Here is a 15,994-nt window from a genome sequence, read left to right on the forward strand (position 1 = left end):
GAGAGGGGCAACCTCTCTCCTTTCCTCCCTCGCGATTTGCGCGCGCGTGTGCGCTCAAGGTGCGCACGGACGCACTTTTTCTCACGATGCGAATCGAACGACCGATACCTACTTCTTTTTTTTTTCTCCTTTTCTCCCGCCTGATGGGCCGATAATGGCTTCGTCCTTCGCGCGAACGGTCGCGCGGTGAGACTGCGCGGCGAGTCATCCACGGATCCACGGCACCGCAAAGGATCTAGGATCTAGGTGAGCGCGTAACGAGTCGCCGGGGTCCGACCCACCCCACTATCATCGACAACGACGGCGGGAAACAAACGCGGGGACCCCACGCCGTTTACCTCACCTACGAATTCGCCTCGCCCGCGATTGGCAGGGAAAACTTTTTTCCGCATCTCTCCCCCTTGGATCTTTGACGCGTGAGCGCGAGCAAAAACAATCCGCCGGGGGATATATAAGTGATCTGACGGGGTACGTGAGATGTAGTCAGTCCACAGTACCGACAACAGATCGCAAGCACTTGGAGCAACATGTTCAAGCTGGTGAGTGAAGCATACTCGGGGCGGACGAGCGCCGCGGCGAAACTTTTATATCGTGAAGAGTGTATGGATGTCCGTCGCGGTTTTTCCCGACGCAGAGTCTAAAAGATATCTCTCATACATACATAACTTTATATAATTTTTCGGGATATATAATTTTTAAAGTGGATCATTTAAATTTCTTAAAAAGAGAAAACACAGTTGTCGAGCGCAGAATACATATCGCAAGATGCAAAAAAGTTCGTATTTTCGAAAATGACATTTATCCTCTTATAACTTTGCTTTTATGTGGAGATTAGACTTATCTCTAACTACAGAGAGAGAAAGAGAGAGAGAGAGAGAGAGAGAGAGAGAGAGAGAGAGAGAGAGAGAGAGAGAGAGAGAGAGAAAAAGAGACAGAGTCGACTTGCAATACCGTGAGAAATGCTCGGACGTAACATTTGCTGTGAACTTTACTTGCCGCCGCGGGCATGATTTTATCGTGCTGGAATACGTTTGTTTCATTCATATCGTATGATACGCGCTTGAAGTTATCCTGGATATGCGTAAATAAAGCCGAAGGCTATGCGCGACGACGCAGACCGGTCGCTTAGGAGCTTCATGTTGTCATTTAGGATAATCTCGCGTAGAAGTCCATTGTCGCATAAGACCCACTTAAACAAATTGGCGGCAAAATGTTCTCACGCTGAGGAAACACGCTGTTTCAATTTCTCTCATATTTATCATATTTTTGCCTTTTCTATGTTTATATATCTATTTTTAGTGTAATCAGTTTTTTCTTTTTAAGGAACAAAGAGAGAAAATTGTTAACAAATCCATCGCTTTGCCCACCCGTGTGAGACACGCACTTTCTGTTCATAAAAATAGAACACGTTCCAATTATTTCATATAATTATGATTCTGATTCCGGCAAATGTTTCCTGAGTTGCACAACGTATCAAGTTTTGCAACAAGTTTCGTCCCGAATTCCGTCGCGATTTTACGTATAGAAGCAGTTATGAATCTGAGGAACATTCTTGACGCATATATATCTACATTTTATCGCAGATCGTCCTTCTCGCCACTGTCGCCTACGCGTCCGCCGGCGGCCTCTACTCCGGATACGGAGGGCTTTATGGCTACGGCAGCGGTTACGGCAGCGGTTACGGCTACGGTGGCTACGGCTTAGGTCATGGAGTAGCGGCGATCGCACCTTCGATCGCATACGCGCACGCTCCAGTTGCGACCAGCTACGCCAATACGTACAAGGTAAGTAAAGTAAGCTCTCAAACGGTTGGGCGTGTAACCGATACGAGAAGGGAAGGATTATCAGCGCGCCGGAGTATAGCTTTGCCGGAGTGAATTCCGGATGAAAATTCCGGTTTTACTCGCTGTAATCCATAAACGAGCTCTCCGCGCAAAATGAATTCAGTAGAAATAAAGTTTTGTATTATTATTTCGGCTAAATAACGCTCCCGGACGAGGGAGGGGGGGGGGAACTGGAATAATTACCGAGCACATTTTAAGGGAGAATTAAAATTTTTAATGAAATTTTAATTTATCTGTAGCTATGTAAAATAAAATAACGGACGAGGTATATAATTCTCCCTCGTTTTGTCCTCAGGTCGCGGTAGCTCCACCCATCGCTAAGCTCGCCGTTGCACCTGCTATCACGAAAGTGGCGTACGCCGCGCCTATCACAAAAGTCGCCTACGCTCCGACTTACTCTGCACCAGCGTACAGCTACGGCCACTACGGATACACGGTTCCACCATCGGTCACCTATCTGAACAGCGGTCTTGGATACGGTCACGGTCTTGGATATGGTCTCGGCTATGGATACGGAATCGGCCACGGTTATGGATACGGCAGCTATGGTGGCTACTACCACTGAGCGGGACTGAGCCCAAAGTCCTCGGGGCATAAACGCCTTCTTCGACAAGTTTGATTGTAAATGGTTGGCGACGCAGCCGTACTGCCAAAAAACATTGTCATCGGCTATGTACATGACGTTTATAATACACATTTTCATCTTTTACGTCGCCTCTATTTCTTGTAGCGCATTCGACGGCGATTTGAGTCGCCGTGAATACCTAAAGACGCAGCAAAGATGTCCAGAAATCATCCTGAGATCATCCTTATTTAGCAGCGTAAAGAACCGCTAAAAAAAATTAGGGCATTTTTTAAATACCTTTCAGACAGTTACATAATTCGGCTAATTATTCGATCCAACTTTGGTATTACGCGTACATAAAATTCCTTAGCGTTACGTATTATCTGATCGTATCGTCATTAATTTTCGTTTTCGCGGTTGCTGGAATTTCAACAGCTCGTTCCACCAGCATCTCGAGACACGCCAGCGTCGATCGGTATCGGTCCGTATATCGCGATCTTACGCCCCGCAAAGATCCGTCACGTCTGACCGACGGGGACGCGATTGTTAGAGGCTTTTATACATTCAGTCTTAGACCATCCATCCATCCGTGGATCCAGCGAAGCGTAAGAGCGTTGCGCAAGGTGAAAAAGAGGTGTTGAGCTGCGTGTGTACGAGCGCGAGGAAGAAGCGAGGCTTAAGAGTGGATCAAGGCTAAGGCGAGGCAACCCGCAAACTTTGTTTATCCCGATCAGGTCGTTTATTTGGTCCTTTTACTTTGGCGTAACTTCAATCTCTCGATTTTATATAATAACGCGCGCTTTATGTAACATGCACTCGGGCGTTTCGTTAAAGTCGCAGTCTTATCTCCTCAATGTTTGATCGCGCGTCTTGATGAGCGCCGTCATATTACTCGAATATTCTAAGACGCACATGGCTAAAAAGCTTTCCTAACGGATCCTTTAAATTCATACAAATCGAAAAAATTATTAGATATAAATTATTCATATAAATAATAAATAACAAATATTATTAGAATCGAGTCCATCTAAGACGATAATTTTATCAGCTAAATCAGATGCTTAATTGAGAGACAACGCGTTCAGCTTATTTCAATTTATTTAGACACAAAGGACGTTATCGATTTCAATGCGTCAAAGATAACATTCTCCGTCTTAATAAAAGGACGGATGATTAAATTGATGTACATTGTACAATATACGCACGCAATCTGATTGCGAAGCGATTCGAGTTCTTTAAAGTCGACATCACTGTTCAAGGTAGATCGATAAAGGAGATACTCAATGAATTATGCGTTCTCATTTCACATGAATTTAATTTGTTATACATCACGAATGTACGTCCCAGAACCACCGGTCGTTCTGTCTCTCTCAACGGTGATTGATATACCATTTCTTTGTGTTCAATTTACAGAAATAATTTTCCTTCTTGAATTTTATATATTTTCGTAACCCGAACCTTGAGCCTCGAATTAAAATTCCATCACAGTAATCTCTGACTCAAAATTAATCGAGAAACGTGATTTTGTCTGTTAGGCCTCTCGAAGCGTAATTTGCGAGAAACGTTTCACTCTTCACGTGCCAATTATTCGCAAATTATTATAGCATTTCAATATTCTCGAGAGTGGAAAATGGACTTCAAATTAGTTTGCGGCAAAAAGGGCCAGGTTCGGTGCGCGCGCAACCTGTATATTAATTGACGTGCGCTGCCTGCGCTTCTCGTTTACTCTTCGTCATGCTCGAAAGCGCGGTGGCGAAACTTGTAAAATATTATAACGTCACGAGTCCGGGCCGCGGACACGGTCGCTCATTCATTTATTTACTTTCCCACTTATCTCGTTGCACGCGATCGTGCTCCAGATTTATTGGAGCAGGGTCGTCGCCTCGCGACGAATTCCGCCCATGCCCGTGCACGGACTCGTTTTTCGTGCGTCGCGTCGGCGTCGGCGTCGGCGTCGGCGAGGAGCCGGGAGAGAACTCGAGAAATGCACGCGTATATGCGAACGACGCGTCGTCCTCCAAGGTGAAACGCTCCGGAAAACGAAAATGGATTTCCCACTCCCACCCATGGCGACCGTGGAAAAAGCGAATGCGTATATGCGCTCGCGACCGTGCTCCATTTTCCGGAGTCGGCGGTGATGAAGCCGGTCGGAAGTGGCTGGGCTTCTTCTCTACTTGTCGCGATACTAATCAACCTTAATTAAACGCAAATACATCGCAAATAACGCGAGAATAGGATCGTTTAATTAAAGAAGAACGAGATCAAATCCGAGATGCTTCTCGGTTACATTTCTGCAATGCGAAAGATTATATATACATATAATAAAAGCGGTATCTCATATTCGCGCGTATCGTCCCAACAAATAAATAAATAATTTAGATATCTCACGAGTGTTTTCCGTCTAAGATTTCAAATACGTTTCAAAACGTGCTAACGCAGATCTGTGAGAGACCTGTCCATTGCGAGGCACGTACGTCAAGCGCAATCTTTCCATCAACGTCGCACGGATGCGTTGTAATTAATGCCTCGCGCGTCTCTCCCATATTGTAAAGCGAATATAAACGCAACATCATAACACCGCGTAGCCGTATCAATCCCATCGCGCGAGTGTGATGTGGACGTACTGTCAATTATGCCACGTCGCGTCGCCCGGAGTCTGTATACGGGCGTGTAATATAAGAGCGCGCGCGCGCTGTCGGTCGGTTGCGTTGCGTAATAATAAAGTGCCGGGGCCGGGTTTATTTCGGGATCGCGAAGCAGGCGACTTTGAGAGACGTCCCTACGATGAATGATGGGCGTTTGTTGCGTATAGGAGAATTACTTATGCGATTCGTTCGGGAAGGTCGTCGCGACTTTCTACACCGGTGTCGTGGCCCCGTCGACCTCGCGAACTCGATACGCGTGATCTACGAGCGCGAAACTATATCTTTTCGCCAGGTAACCGTACAAATGTCTATTTGCTAACTTCGTTGTTTTTTTTTAAACTAAATAAAGCATCTAGCTGCGTCACAGGTACATTTGGAAACACGGCACGACAAATAAAAATATTTGCATAACTCATCTCTCTTTCTCTCTCTCTGTCTCGACATAATTTTATGTAGGAAAAAGTGCGTTTCTGCAAAGTGCTTCTGTTAAAATGTGTTGTATTTATACTGATGTATTAAACAAAGAATTTTGTTGGCAGCGTTTGTGTCTCTCGTGAAAATACTGAAAATATATATACTGAGAAAAATTGTGAATACTTTGCCCATGTTGTATTATGGTCAATTAATAACATATACATCGAAAATGGATACTTATATAGCGACAAGTCGCTTGACGCGATTTTCCGGAAATAATCCGAAAATCTTTAGATTCGTCGTTGGATCGGCGCCGTCTGCCGAAATTACGATATTAATTTACGTAAAACGGCTGAGAGGCCTCGTGACTTATTTACGAACGCATTTGGCTTTGCGCGCATAATGCGAGCGTTTCGACGCAAGCCGGCATTAAAATTCTCTTTGGAGCCTACTCGAAGAGGATTATTTTCCGCTCGACGAAATATATACCTCGTTTCGAGCGCGTCAGCGCTCGCTATCGTCGCGTCGCGGTGGATCGGCGATATGACACGCGGATATATAAACGCGCAATAAACGGACAACGATTGGGTGCGAAATATAAATTTATTTTTATCTCTGCACGTGTTGAATTATATAACAAAAATCATATACGTGTAATTCTCTTTTCGAGCAAAAAGAACATCCGGGCGACATTGTCGCTCGGGAAAATCGGCCTCGTCGTGCTTCCAAGGAAAGTGCGGCCCGCAGGTCTACCCCTAGTGGATGTAGCTGACAGCGGGTGCGGCGTACGCCAGCGGAGCCGCGTGAGCGGCGTAGGCGAGCGGAGCCGCGTGTGCGGCATAGGCGACCGGGGCTGCGTGCGCGGCGTAGGCGAGCGAGGCTGGGTGCGCGCTGTAGGCGATCGGGGCGGCCGCGTGGACGATGGGTGCGGGATGCGCCGAGTACGCGATGGGTGCAGCGGCGATCGCCCCGGATGCCAGGTAGCCGGGGGCCGGTGCTGCAGCGACGCAGGCGACGAGAAGGGCGAGAAGAGCGGCGCACTTGTACATGGTGACGAGGTTTCGGAAAGAAATCGCTGAGACGAGGAGCTTGATTCTCTTGCGAGGATTGTCCGAGTTTTAGCACTACTCGACTATTGATACCGAGATCCGTTCCACGGCACCTATTTTATAGGACCGAAACCCCTCTTATACGCGGGAGAGAGAACTGGTTCCCCATCGCTCCCATCCTCGTCGTGATCTATAGAAGCGGAGCGGGACCCCGCACGCCCGTGGGCCAAGGTCTTCCGGATTCGGCGAGATTTCGCCGTACGAAAGATTTGGACGGCTTTGGGCGGATAAGACGGACGAGGGAGCTCGAATGCGGGGCCCATCAGACGCGCCGATCTTACCGCTCTCGGATGATGGATGGTTCGGATAATCGTATAATCATCGTTATGATTGTTAATCGTTATGACTTTTAACGATATTTGCAGTCGGAACAATATGCGCCAATTTCCCTCCTTCCTAGGGGGGGAAATCATCCATGCACCGTATATAAAATTGATGACTGTTACAATGGTCCGCCGCATGTAAATAATTACATAGCGTTTATCGCGGGAACGAATTTGCGGTGCCGCAAATTATCAATTCATCAAAATTTAATAATATATTAAATGTTCGTGCGTATAAATCTACAAACCTATACGCATTATAAATTTCAGTCACGGGAGTGTGGCTCGTGAAATTTTGATATGCTACAGCGATACTCGTTGTAATTTGCCAATTAACAACGAGGACAGAAAGAGGATGCATCTTGCGTAAAGACGCATTATATTTTATTCCACACGCACACACGCCGTTGCGTAGAGAAGCGCGGCGGTCGGTCTTAGTGTCGACGTTACGCACGTCTAACCGGTTGCTGCGATTTTCGTCAGTGCGAGCTGTCACGCATTGTCATTGTCGATGCGTGATTGCGTAAGGAACGAAGGGAACGGGGCAGAGAAAAGGATACGCGCGCGCGCGCGCACACACACACACACACACACACACACGCTGGCACACGCGCCTCGTTCGCTAATATTACACGTCGTCGTATGCGGAGCGCGTCGTGCGAAATTGTGTAAGTCGAGCATCTACTTTCGCGACTCGTGTCACAATGTCTCTCCCCCGAACCTGTCTCCCACTGACCCTAGTTTGCGACTACTCATCGGCTTTAGACATCGTGGGCGTAACCATCATTCAATTTTCGCGTTACTCGATAATTAATGCGATTTATTGAATCGAATAAAAATATAGAAGTTACAAGAAAAAATCTAAAAATAAAGAAGAGAAATTTTCTAACGAAAAGAGAGCTTCTGAAAGAGAATATTTTGTATAGCGAGATAAAGCTTAATCTATAAGCTTAATAGAAATGTAGATTTAATTTTCAAATAAAATTAAAAATTATTTGAGAAAAACAGACACCGAAGTTGAAAGTTTTTGAAAACTTTTTAGACGGACGAGTTTTGAAAAAACTTTGTGAAAAAAAGTTACGCGTACAAGTCGTTGTGCATATAAGTTTGTTAGAACAACGTATGCGTGTTTTGTGAAATAAAACCGCCTGACCGTCGAGAGAAAGACCCGCGAGCAAGGCGACCCGGCTCGTAAATTGTTGCAATTCATAAGCATTAAAATGGAGTAAAGTACAAAGAGGAAGAGAAACGTTGCCTTCTAAACGGCCAAAGTCAGGACAAACAACCTGGAAGCATCCTTTGCGCGAACAATTTTAACTCAGACCCCGTCGGTCTAACGCTTGACACATATTTTAATTGTTTAAATATTGTTAACGAGGCGCATCTCGGATAAAATAAATTACAATGACGAGAAAGCAAAATTCGATTACAAAATTGTCCGTGCGTTCTCTAACTGACGTCATCGCAATTAAGCGACTGTTATTGTCACGTCTGCCTGTGCGTCAAGAATTAATCGAGGAAGTGACAAGCCGCTTTTAAACGTCGTTGTTGCCCGAGGCGATTCGAGCTCGTATTTTGGGTCCGCCGGCCCGAAAGCTAATATGTATACATAAATCGCTTGATAATTACGCGCGATTGTTCCGGACGCGGCTATACTGTCGAGAGTTTGATGATCGATAGTCGAGGCTACGTGTCATTGAACCTCTCCATCCAGGCATCCATATGTATGCGCAAACAAAGAGAGCCCGGAGATAAGGCCGTCGATAATCACGGTCGCCCTTTCGAGTATTTCCCGTGTCCTTCTCGGAGAAACAAAACGATGATCGACAATTGCGTTCCCGTCGAGGCTACGCATCGCACACGAGGGTACGAAATACGACGCGGTGAAGGGCCCGCGCGTTAAGGCCACGAGCGATCAGGCAGTCCTTGGCAGAATGCTCCTCCAACAAGTGGCCGGCGCAACAAAAAAAAAAAAGAAAAAAAACGAGTAATCGCGATACGAGCCGACGAGCGACGTGAGGAAGGCAACAGGAATCTGTGGCCGGGACCGGGGACCGGGTGGCCAATGAGAGGTGGGAGAGGTCAGTCCCGACGAATATAAGGGGTCCTAGACGCCGCGTTCAGACACCACTCGCTCTTCAGTGCTCCGCCGAAGTACGAAGCAACGAACCTCAGCTACCATGTACAAGAAGATCGTCGCTCTCTTCGCCCTGCTGGCTTGCGTCTCAGCTGCGCCCGGCTACCTGGCGGCGCCCGCCCTTCACGCGGCGCCGGTCGTCGCGGCGGCACCCGCGGTCGCGGTCGCCCACACCCTCCCGGTCGCCACCAGCTACGCCAACACCTACAAGGTGTCCGTGAAGAGCCCGCTCGTGGCCGCTCCGGTCGCCTACAGCGCCCCGGTTGCCTACAGCGCGCCGATCCTGAAGGCCGCGCCGGTCGTCGCCGCCGCTCCCGTCGTCGCCCATGCACCACTCGCCTACGCCGCCCATGCCCCCGTCCTCGCTCTTCATTAAGGAAGAACCACTCAACACAATTAACCACCTCTCGCCCGTCTCAGACTATCAACGCGCCACGACAATGAAGAAAAATGTCCTTCGTCATCCATCCGGACGCGTGACGATTCATCAGAACGATCGACCGAATCGACTGAACCATCGATCAACCAGGCACCCTGACTGAACTTGTACCGGCCTGTCCGCACGGTCGAACGACCGATCGCTACGATTAATCAATAAAGTTGCCATTTCTGCCTTTAAATAAATGTGCTGTGTGTTTAGTTCTTATTGATACCTTTTCAATTATCCTCGAAACTTGCTATTTCGCAGCTTAACTTTATATTTCAGGTTTAATATCGTAGTCTCTGAGTTTTCTTTTACTGCTCGTACGTATTAGAACACCTTAGAATAGTTTCAGCGAATAATATAACATGTTATTGTCGAACTGATTGTGAGCGGTTATCGAATTCTACCTCATTGGGTCCTCACGGCGCTGTACCTACTAAAGGGCTAATTCTTCCGTATCACGTACCACCGGAAGCTTATCGAGGATCGCAGATTTTTCCTCGCGCGATGCTAGAGAATTCGAGCTTTCTTCTCGCACGGGCGATCGGCAAATAACGTCGTGATCACGGAGTGATCTCGCCTTATAATTTTATTTTTTATTTCAGCACGTATAACGCGGGCGCCACGCCCGCATCGAGTACGTCCACCTACCTATCGGTTTACGTAAGGATTTTCGCAAAATAGGATTTGGAACGACTCGATGAAAACTGTTTACCGACTTGGCGATCAACGGTTGTTTGAGTTTCGGCTTTGGCCCCCGCCGTTCACCGTCTAGGTCTAGGCATTCGCGAAGCGAAACTTTGCCGCGCGCCGTCGGGTCACGTATTGAATATATTTACAGGGAACATACAAACCCGCACTCGTGCACTTTTCACGAAACTAACTTGCTAAATTCTTTATGGGAGCTTTAAAAAAGTCCCCGTGAGAAGGAGAGGGGAGTTTGGCGAATTATTCAATATCGCACCTATACGGTTTTGCGGAGGAAAACTGTAGACAGCGTCTGTACGGTGTACGGATGTTGCTGTATATACGTATCGAACGTGTTGAATTAAAAAAAAAACTGAAGCATTCTATGTCAGAAAATATAAGATATAATTTTGTCCTGAAAATGGTATCTTTATGAATGTGGGTCTGGATTGAGGAGGAGAGGCAAATATTTAAAAATTACTTTACAAAGGCTTATTTTATTTTGATAGAATCATAAGTTTTTTTTTTTTTTTTTAGCAATTCACTGATGACTTAAGAAAAGTTGATTAATCTTACTTTGATTGCTTTCATTTTTCAACTGCGACATTGTCTTTTGTTGAAATCGCCGTCCTTAATGCCATGCATACACTCAAATAAAAATTGATAAATGAGATCATTAAGATTAAGCGCGTTTTCGGCCGTGATTTTACGCTCGAGTGCTTTTTGTTACGTCCCCTCCGAGGAGTACCGCTCCTCCTTGCTTTCATGGCGCGATGTGCTTATTGTTACCAGAAGGCGAGGAGTAAAAGTAAAGTCTCAAGATCGCGCCAAAGTCTCTTTGTTCGATCGTCAAGTGTACCCCACAAGTTCACGGCGGTGACAAAAAGCTTAACGCCTTCAGAACCAACAGCCGACAAAAACGTAATCCATATATGTTTCATCACTCTCGATTTTTGTAACACCGCGCTAATCTGTTTCACACAATTTTGATCTAGTGACCGATAATATTCATGTCTTAACCTTCGAGTTATTTCTGTTTTATACATATTTAATTTTTAATTTACATTTATAAGTTCTACTTGTTGAACAAGAAAGTCCTTCAAAATGAAAGACGTTTTCCTAAAACAAAATTTTCAGAGTTCAAGGGAATACCTGTCGGTTCCTCCCGATGATCCTTAATATTTTACGCCAACAAGAAATACGTTCACAGGAATGTATTTTATACACGTACATATTTTCAAACAAGAACGTGCTTTCGGAGCATTGAATATTTCTCGACACATCCTATATAGACTGGCAGGGCGTTGAATTCTTATTGCACGGACCTTGAAGGTCTCTCGAAGATCACGGAAACGCTCTCCTATATAAGCATGCGTAGATCCGCGTGCGTGCAGATCAGTCCCAGGTTCTGATCCAAAAGTACTGAAAACCTATCGTCATGTTTAGGCTGGTAAGATCGACGTTTCTTAACTTAGCACTGTTTAGCAACTAAAACGAAAATTCTATTCCCTCTGAATATCAAAATATCAAACAATTGGCAATTGTCGAGGCAATTAATGGAAAATAATGAAACATATATGTACATATGTACATATTTATATATATATATTAATTTATATACGTATTTGTTTAATTATTTTTAATTAATTGCCCCAACGATTTCCAAATATAAATCGGATAATAAGTGCCAATTCGGATTGGATTTAACCCGTTAATGCTCATTTTATTCATTATTATATATATAGATAATGAATTTATATAAAGCATTAACGGATTAAATCCAATCGAGCTGGCAATCATTATTCCGAGCACACTTTGACAACAGAACATCCAATTTCCCGATCGACTGAGAATGTAAAGACGGTTAGAGAGAAAATATCGACGCCGCCGGCGTCCTAATTCTTCCCGAGATCATCCGGAGGTTTCATATCCGCGACAAACGTTCTCTTTCGCAGGTGGTTATTTCCGTCTTGGCGAGCATCGCCACGGTGCAATGTGGAACCATTCTCGCGCCCGTTGTCGGCAAGCTCGTTTCCGAGAAGGTGGTCGAGGCGCACGGCAGCAACGTGGTGCACCCATCGTCGCAGCTGGTGGCCGCGATTTCACCTGCAGGGCTGAGATACGCGGACGTCGCGCTGTTGCAGCAACAACCGGTCGCCGAGATCGCGCAGCCGGTGGCGAAGGCTTCCCTGGTCGCCGAGAAAACGATCGAGGCCCACGGACACCAAGTGATCCACGACGCGCGTCCGTTAATCGCGCTGGCGAAACCCCTGGCCGTCGAGTCGCACGTCGCGATACCTGCGATCACCGCTCGCGACGTAATACCGTACGCGACGCCGATCTATTATTCGGGGTACCCTCATCAGCTAGTCGCCGAAAAGACCGTGTCCAGTTACGGGCATACCGTTCATCACGTGTAGTAATCACCGGGCGAAGTATCAGACACAGGTGCGGTAACTCTAAGGATGAGCACGCGTGGATTTACAGAACAAAATCTACGAGTTTTCTCACGTGGAATATTGCGGGATTGTATTGATATTAAAATCAAATCGCGAAATCGAACGCGATCTCATTTGAGAATATTTTATTAAAACAAAATTACATCTTTGAATGGAAAATATAAATTCTTCCATTTCGTAGCTTTTTAAATTTAAAAGAGATCTACTGTCGATCTACATTGTGCTCGTTAGGGTTAAAGGATCATCTTTTACATCAGCTTTTGCTCGCAGTCGGGAAACCACTATCGCTCACTCGAAATCATTCTCAGAATCAGTCATTTCCGCGGCGACATTGTTCTCATAGATCACTCTAAGAATTATCCCAAGTTCAAGAACCATGTCGTTCGCGTGACTCGACAAACGGGTCGAAACTGGCAGTCTTTGGCCTGGGAAAGAGGCCGGTCAATCACGTTTGTCAACATTTGTATATAAAAAAAAAAAAAAAAAACATTGTATTGGACGTACTCGATTCGATGTAAAAATTCCTCAATAAATTTTCATCACGCATTTTCATGTCTAGACGCATACATGTATATTTTAACATACTCGAAAAAGTGAGGTGGCATTCAAGTCATCCTGCAAAAGTTATTCCCTCCTGTATCCAAACTATTTGTCACCTATATACAATTTTGTTCTGCATTTTTTATCCAATATATTTTTATTTCTAATATTTCCTTCAGATTCGCATTCGCAAATTATGCAGCCCTGCATCGTCCCGTCAACAATTAAGTTTGCAGCTCGATCAGTGATACGACATCTGTACCTCGATATAAATTGCCCGATGCGCGCGATTGCCTTCGAAGGTATATGCATGCTTGGATCTTCAAGGTCTCGGGTGAATGAACTGCGAGTATTGCTAATGGCTTCGGTATCCCTGGTTTATACGGTGCGTCGTATGGCGTTGTAAAGCATCGGTCGGATCGCGCTTGTATCCGAAGAGATGCTATACGTAGCCGAGTCGCGGTGGCCTATCAAACCTTCTCGCGCGTCTCCCTTTCTTAAATCACGCCCGTCCCACACGGACACCGGGAATGTATACGTGCACGTTCGCCGAAGAAAATACCGACAGGAGAATTGTAGCGAAAACGTATACGTGCTGCGTCCAAGGGACGCGGATCGATAATTGAAAAATGTGAAGTCGAAGGGCTCTTGCGCCAGGATTGTTTCTCGAAATAGAAAGAAGTAGAAATGGGAGGTAATGGAAGAAACGACGTTCCTCGGGACGAGGCATTATTCTTATCGATGTAGTGTTCTGTCGTGCGCGTTTTACCGGCTGTATATTTAACGAAACGTAATGCGAACGGAAAGAAATATGTACTTAAATTTTTGTTAAGAGAATATTGTACCTGTAAGATTTATATTATTAAGTATCTTCCTGAATAATATAAACAGTATTCTTTCTGCCGCTGCAACTTACTGCGTCGCAATATATATTTCTTTTATCCACAAAGATTCACATTAATCTTCCCTTATATCTTCTGCTTCAAAGCAATCACTTGAAAATGTAAAAAATTAGGTAGAAAGATTCTTGCAAAAAATTTAGCCTCGGGTATATTAATTATTTCTGATGAGTCCCATTAATTTAGTTCTCGTTTTCCATCTGTGTAATAAATGTGTCTTAAATGTAACCATAAATTATAGTTAATATAGGAGTAGAATGTAATGTAGACGTTAGTGCATCCTGATGCTAGGATGCATCGTCGTCGCGGCTACGACAGGCTTTGCCCGTCCCTGAGACCAGGGAGGAATGCGGTGGTACGGCAGTTAGGAACTTTTGTAGTGCCGGACGGGTCTACTTTTTACGGTATCCCTCGAGACTTCTATAAGTACGAGGAGACCAGGCTGGCGCGGGCACTTACACGAAGTATCGTACCCGAGTGCATCCGCGCAGAATCCTTGCCCAAAGCCGTCATGCTGCGATTCGTAAGTACCATAAATCCGGTATTTCGAGGGGGAGCGCAAAGTGCTGCGCATCCGCGATTAATTTCAAACGGATTAAAAATCGTAGCAAACATTCGCAATCGTAAATTTCGCGCGATTATGCTCATCGCGGTTTCCATTGTCCCCGAATTGTCGCAATTTCGGAAGTTGAACGCTCTCGTTCACCACCGCGAGGGCAAGTGCCTTCCCACGACGATATATTTGCCTCACGTAGACGCATTTACTTCGCGCGGTTCAACGGTTACTTATATTCGCCGACGTGCCCCCGCGCCGAAGTTTTCCAATTTAAATAAGAAGCGAGCTTTTCCCTTCACGACGATTACTTGCAGATCCTGCTCGCCACTCTCGTCGGTCTGGCGTGGTCCGCGCCAGCGCCGGCACCCAAACCGCTCACCCTCGTCTCCGAGCTGAAGACCCCGGCGTCAACCGCCAAGCTCACGCCGCTGGTCGCACCGATCGCGCCGATCGCCACCCCGGTGATCGCGCCGATTTCCCGTATCGCCTATGCCGCGCCTGTTCTCCCGCAGGTAAGAAAATCCAAGTGCCAGATCTTGGCGTTCGGAATTCGAGAATCGACTCACACGCGTCTCGCAAAGACGTTCGATTTCTGAAAGTAGTAGCTGAACTATCCACCCAACGAGGGGCGGGTCGCCGATAGCTTCAATTCAAGAATCGAGCGTTTGCGAGTTTACATTTAAAGAATCTTATCGTTTTCCGTAATCAAATTGTGTTGAAAAATTGAGATACGATTTTTTTATTTTGTTTCTGGTTATTACTAGGTATCACCGTACGCTTATTATTCTGCACCGATCGCGGAGATCCCGTCGAGTTACTCGATCGAGCAACATGGGTACCATATTACCTACTGACCGCAAAAATCATCAGACCGGTAGCCGTCGACCTCAGTAAAGCCTGTGTGGAAGTATATTCGTAGCAGCGCGCAGCTTGTCTCCTCATCGATAATCATCATCTGTCGTGTAACCTCATCCACGAAAAAAAAAAAGAACTCAGTGAAAGTCGACGAGTTTTATTTTCTAAACCATTATCCTCCGTCTCCGCCTTTTATTCCTCGACAACTTCAAAGAAATTACGTAATCATAGCTGATCCTCTTTATCGTTCCTCCCTCGCACAGAATAGATTATCAAGAGCTTCCTTCTCTCCCTTAAAAAATTCATATAATTTTGCGTTATAATATTAGATGCATTTTGGAGCGAATCTTAATACGCTCGAGCGCAAAATTATTGTCCGCACGTGAAGTTATTGTCCGCGTTATTCGCCGCATATCTCATCAACTTATTTGCATTCCGGCGCAGAAAACGTAGAAGGATATCTATGGAATTGGGTCAAGACAATTCACGCGCGGTTTATTAACGCGGCGCGATCCGCGACACGCAAAATTCCCAGTG

General features: G+C 45.7%; 5 protein-coding genes across 5 annotated transcripts; 4 read left to right on the forward strand and 1 right to left on the reverse strand.

Moving 5' to 3' along the window:
* Positions 1-288: 288 nt before the first annotated feature.
* On the forward strand, positions 289-2,553 carry LOC143897451 (uncharacterized). The gene is made up of 3 exons (XM_077406143.1): positions 289-539; positions 1,584-1,784; positions 2,140-2,553. The coding sequence occupies exons 1-3, from the start codon at positions 528-530 to the stop codon at positions 2,407-2,409; spliced, it is 483 nt and encodes a 160-aa protein (XP_077262269.1). The 5' UTR covers positions 289-527; the 3' UTR covers positions 2,410-2,553.
* Positions 2,554-6,092: 3,539 nt separating this feature from the next.
* Positions 6,093-6,622, reverse strand: LOC143897452 (uncharacterized). The gene has a single exon (XM_077406144.1). It carries the CDS (start codon positions 6,515-6,517, stop codon positions 6,224-6,226), a length of 294 nt encoding a protein of 97 aa, XP_077262270.1. The 5' UTR covers positions 6,518-6,622; the 3' UTR covers positions 6,093-6,223.
* Positions 6,623-9,004: 2,382 nt separating this feature from the next.
* LOC143897464 (uncharacterized) lies at positions 9,005-9,661 on the forward strand. Its single transcript, XM_077406158.1, has one exon. It carries the CDS (start codon positions 9,081-9,083, stop codon positions 9,411-9,413), a length of 333 nt encoding a protein of 110 aa, XP_077262284.1. The 5' UTR covers positions 9,005-9,080; the 3' UTR covers positions 9,414-9,661.
* A 1,841-nt stretch (positions 9,662-11,502) lies between these two features.
* LOC143897463 (uncharacterized) lies at positions 11,503-13,157 on the forward strand. The gene is made up of 2 exons (XM_077406157.1): positions 11,503-11,598; positions 12,104-13,157. The coding sequence occupies exons 1-2, from the start codon at positions 11,587-11,589 to the stop codon at positions 12,566-12,568; spliced, it is 477 nt and encodes a 158-aa protein (XP_077262283.1). The 5' UTR covers positions 11,503-11,586; the 3' UTR covers positions 12,569-13,157.
* A 1,166-nt stretch (positions 13,158-14,323) lies between these two features.
* LOC143897462 (uncharacterized) lies at positions 14,324-15,600 on the forward strand. The gene is made up of 3 exons (XM_077406156.1): positions 14,324-14,569; positions 14,917-15,114; positions 15,367-15,600. Exons 1-3 carry the CDS (start codon positions 14,339-14,341, stop codon positions 15,454-15,456), a joined length of 519 nt encoding a protein of 172 aa, XP_077262282.1. The 5' UTR covers positions 14,324-14,338; the 3' UTR covers positions 15,457-15,600.
* Positions 15,601-15,994: the final 394 nt, after the last annotated feature.

This window comes from Temnothorax americanus, unplaced genomic scaffold (assembly GCF_048541705.1).
Source record: "Temnothorax americanus isolate GAGA-0224 unplaced genomic scaffold, ASM4854170v1 Scaffold20, whole genome shotgun sequence".
NCBI classification, from domain to species: Eukaryota; Metazoa; Arthropoda; class Insecta; order Hymenoptera; family Formicidae; genus Temnothorax; species Temnothorax americanus.

Bases quoted from the DNA above. Each gene is read 5' to 3' on its own strand.
- LOC143897452 (XM_077406144.1), bottom strand. From the start codon at position 6,517: ATGTACAAGTGCGCCGCTCTTCTCGCCCTTCTCGTCGCCTGCGTCGCT.
- LOC143897464 (XM_077406158.1), top strand. From the start codon at position 9,081: ATGTACAAGAAGATCGTCGCTCTCTTCGCCCTGCTGGCTTGCGTCTCA.
- LOC143897451 (XM_077406143.1), top strand. The intron at 1,785-2,139 runs GTAAGTAAAGTA...TTTTGTCCTCAG, and splicing joins GCTACGCCAATACGTACAAG to GTCGCGGTAGCTCCACCCAT.
- LOC143897462 (XM_077406156.1), top strand. From the start codon at position 14,339: ATGCATCGTCGTCGCGGCTACGACAGGCTTTGCCCGTCCCTGAGACCA. The intron at 14,570-14,916 runs GTAAGTACCATA...GATTACTTGCAG, and splicing joins AAGCCGTCATGCTGCGATTC to ATCCTGCTCGCCACTCTCGT. The intron at 15,115-15,366 runs GTAAGAAAATCC...GGTTATTACTAG, and splicing joins CCGCGCCTGTTCTCCCGCAG to GTATCACCGTACGCTTATTA.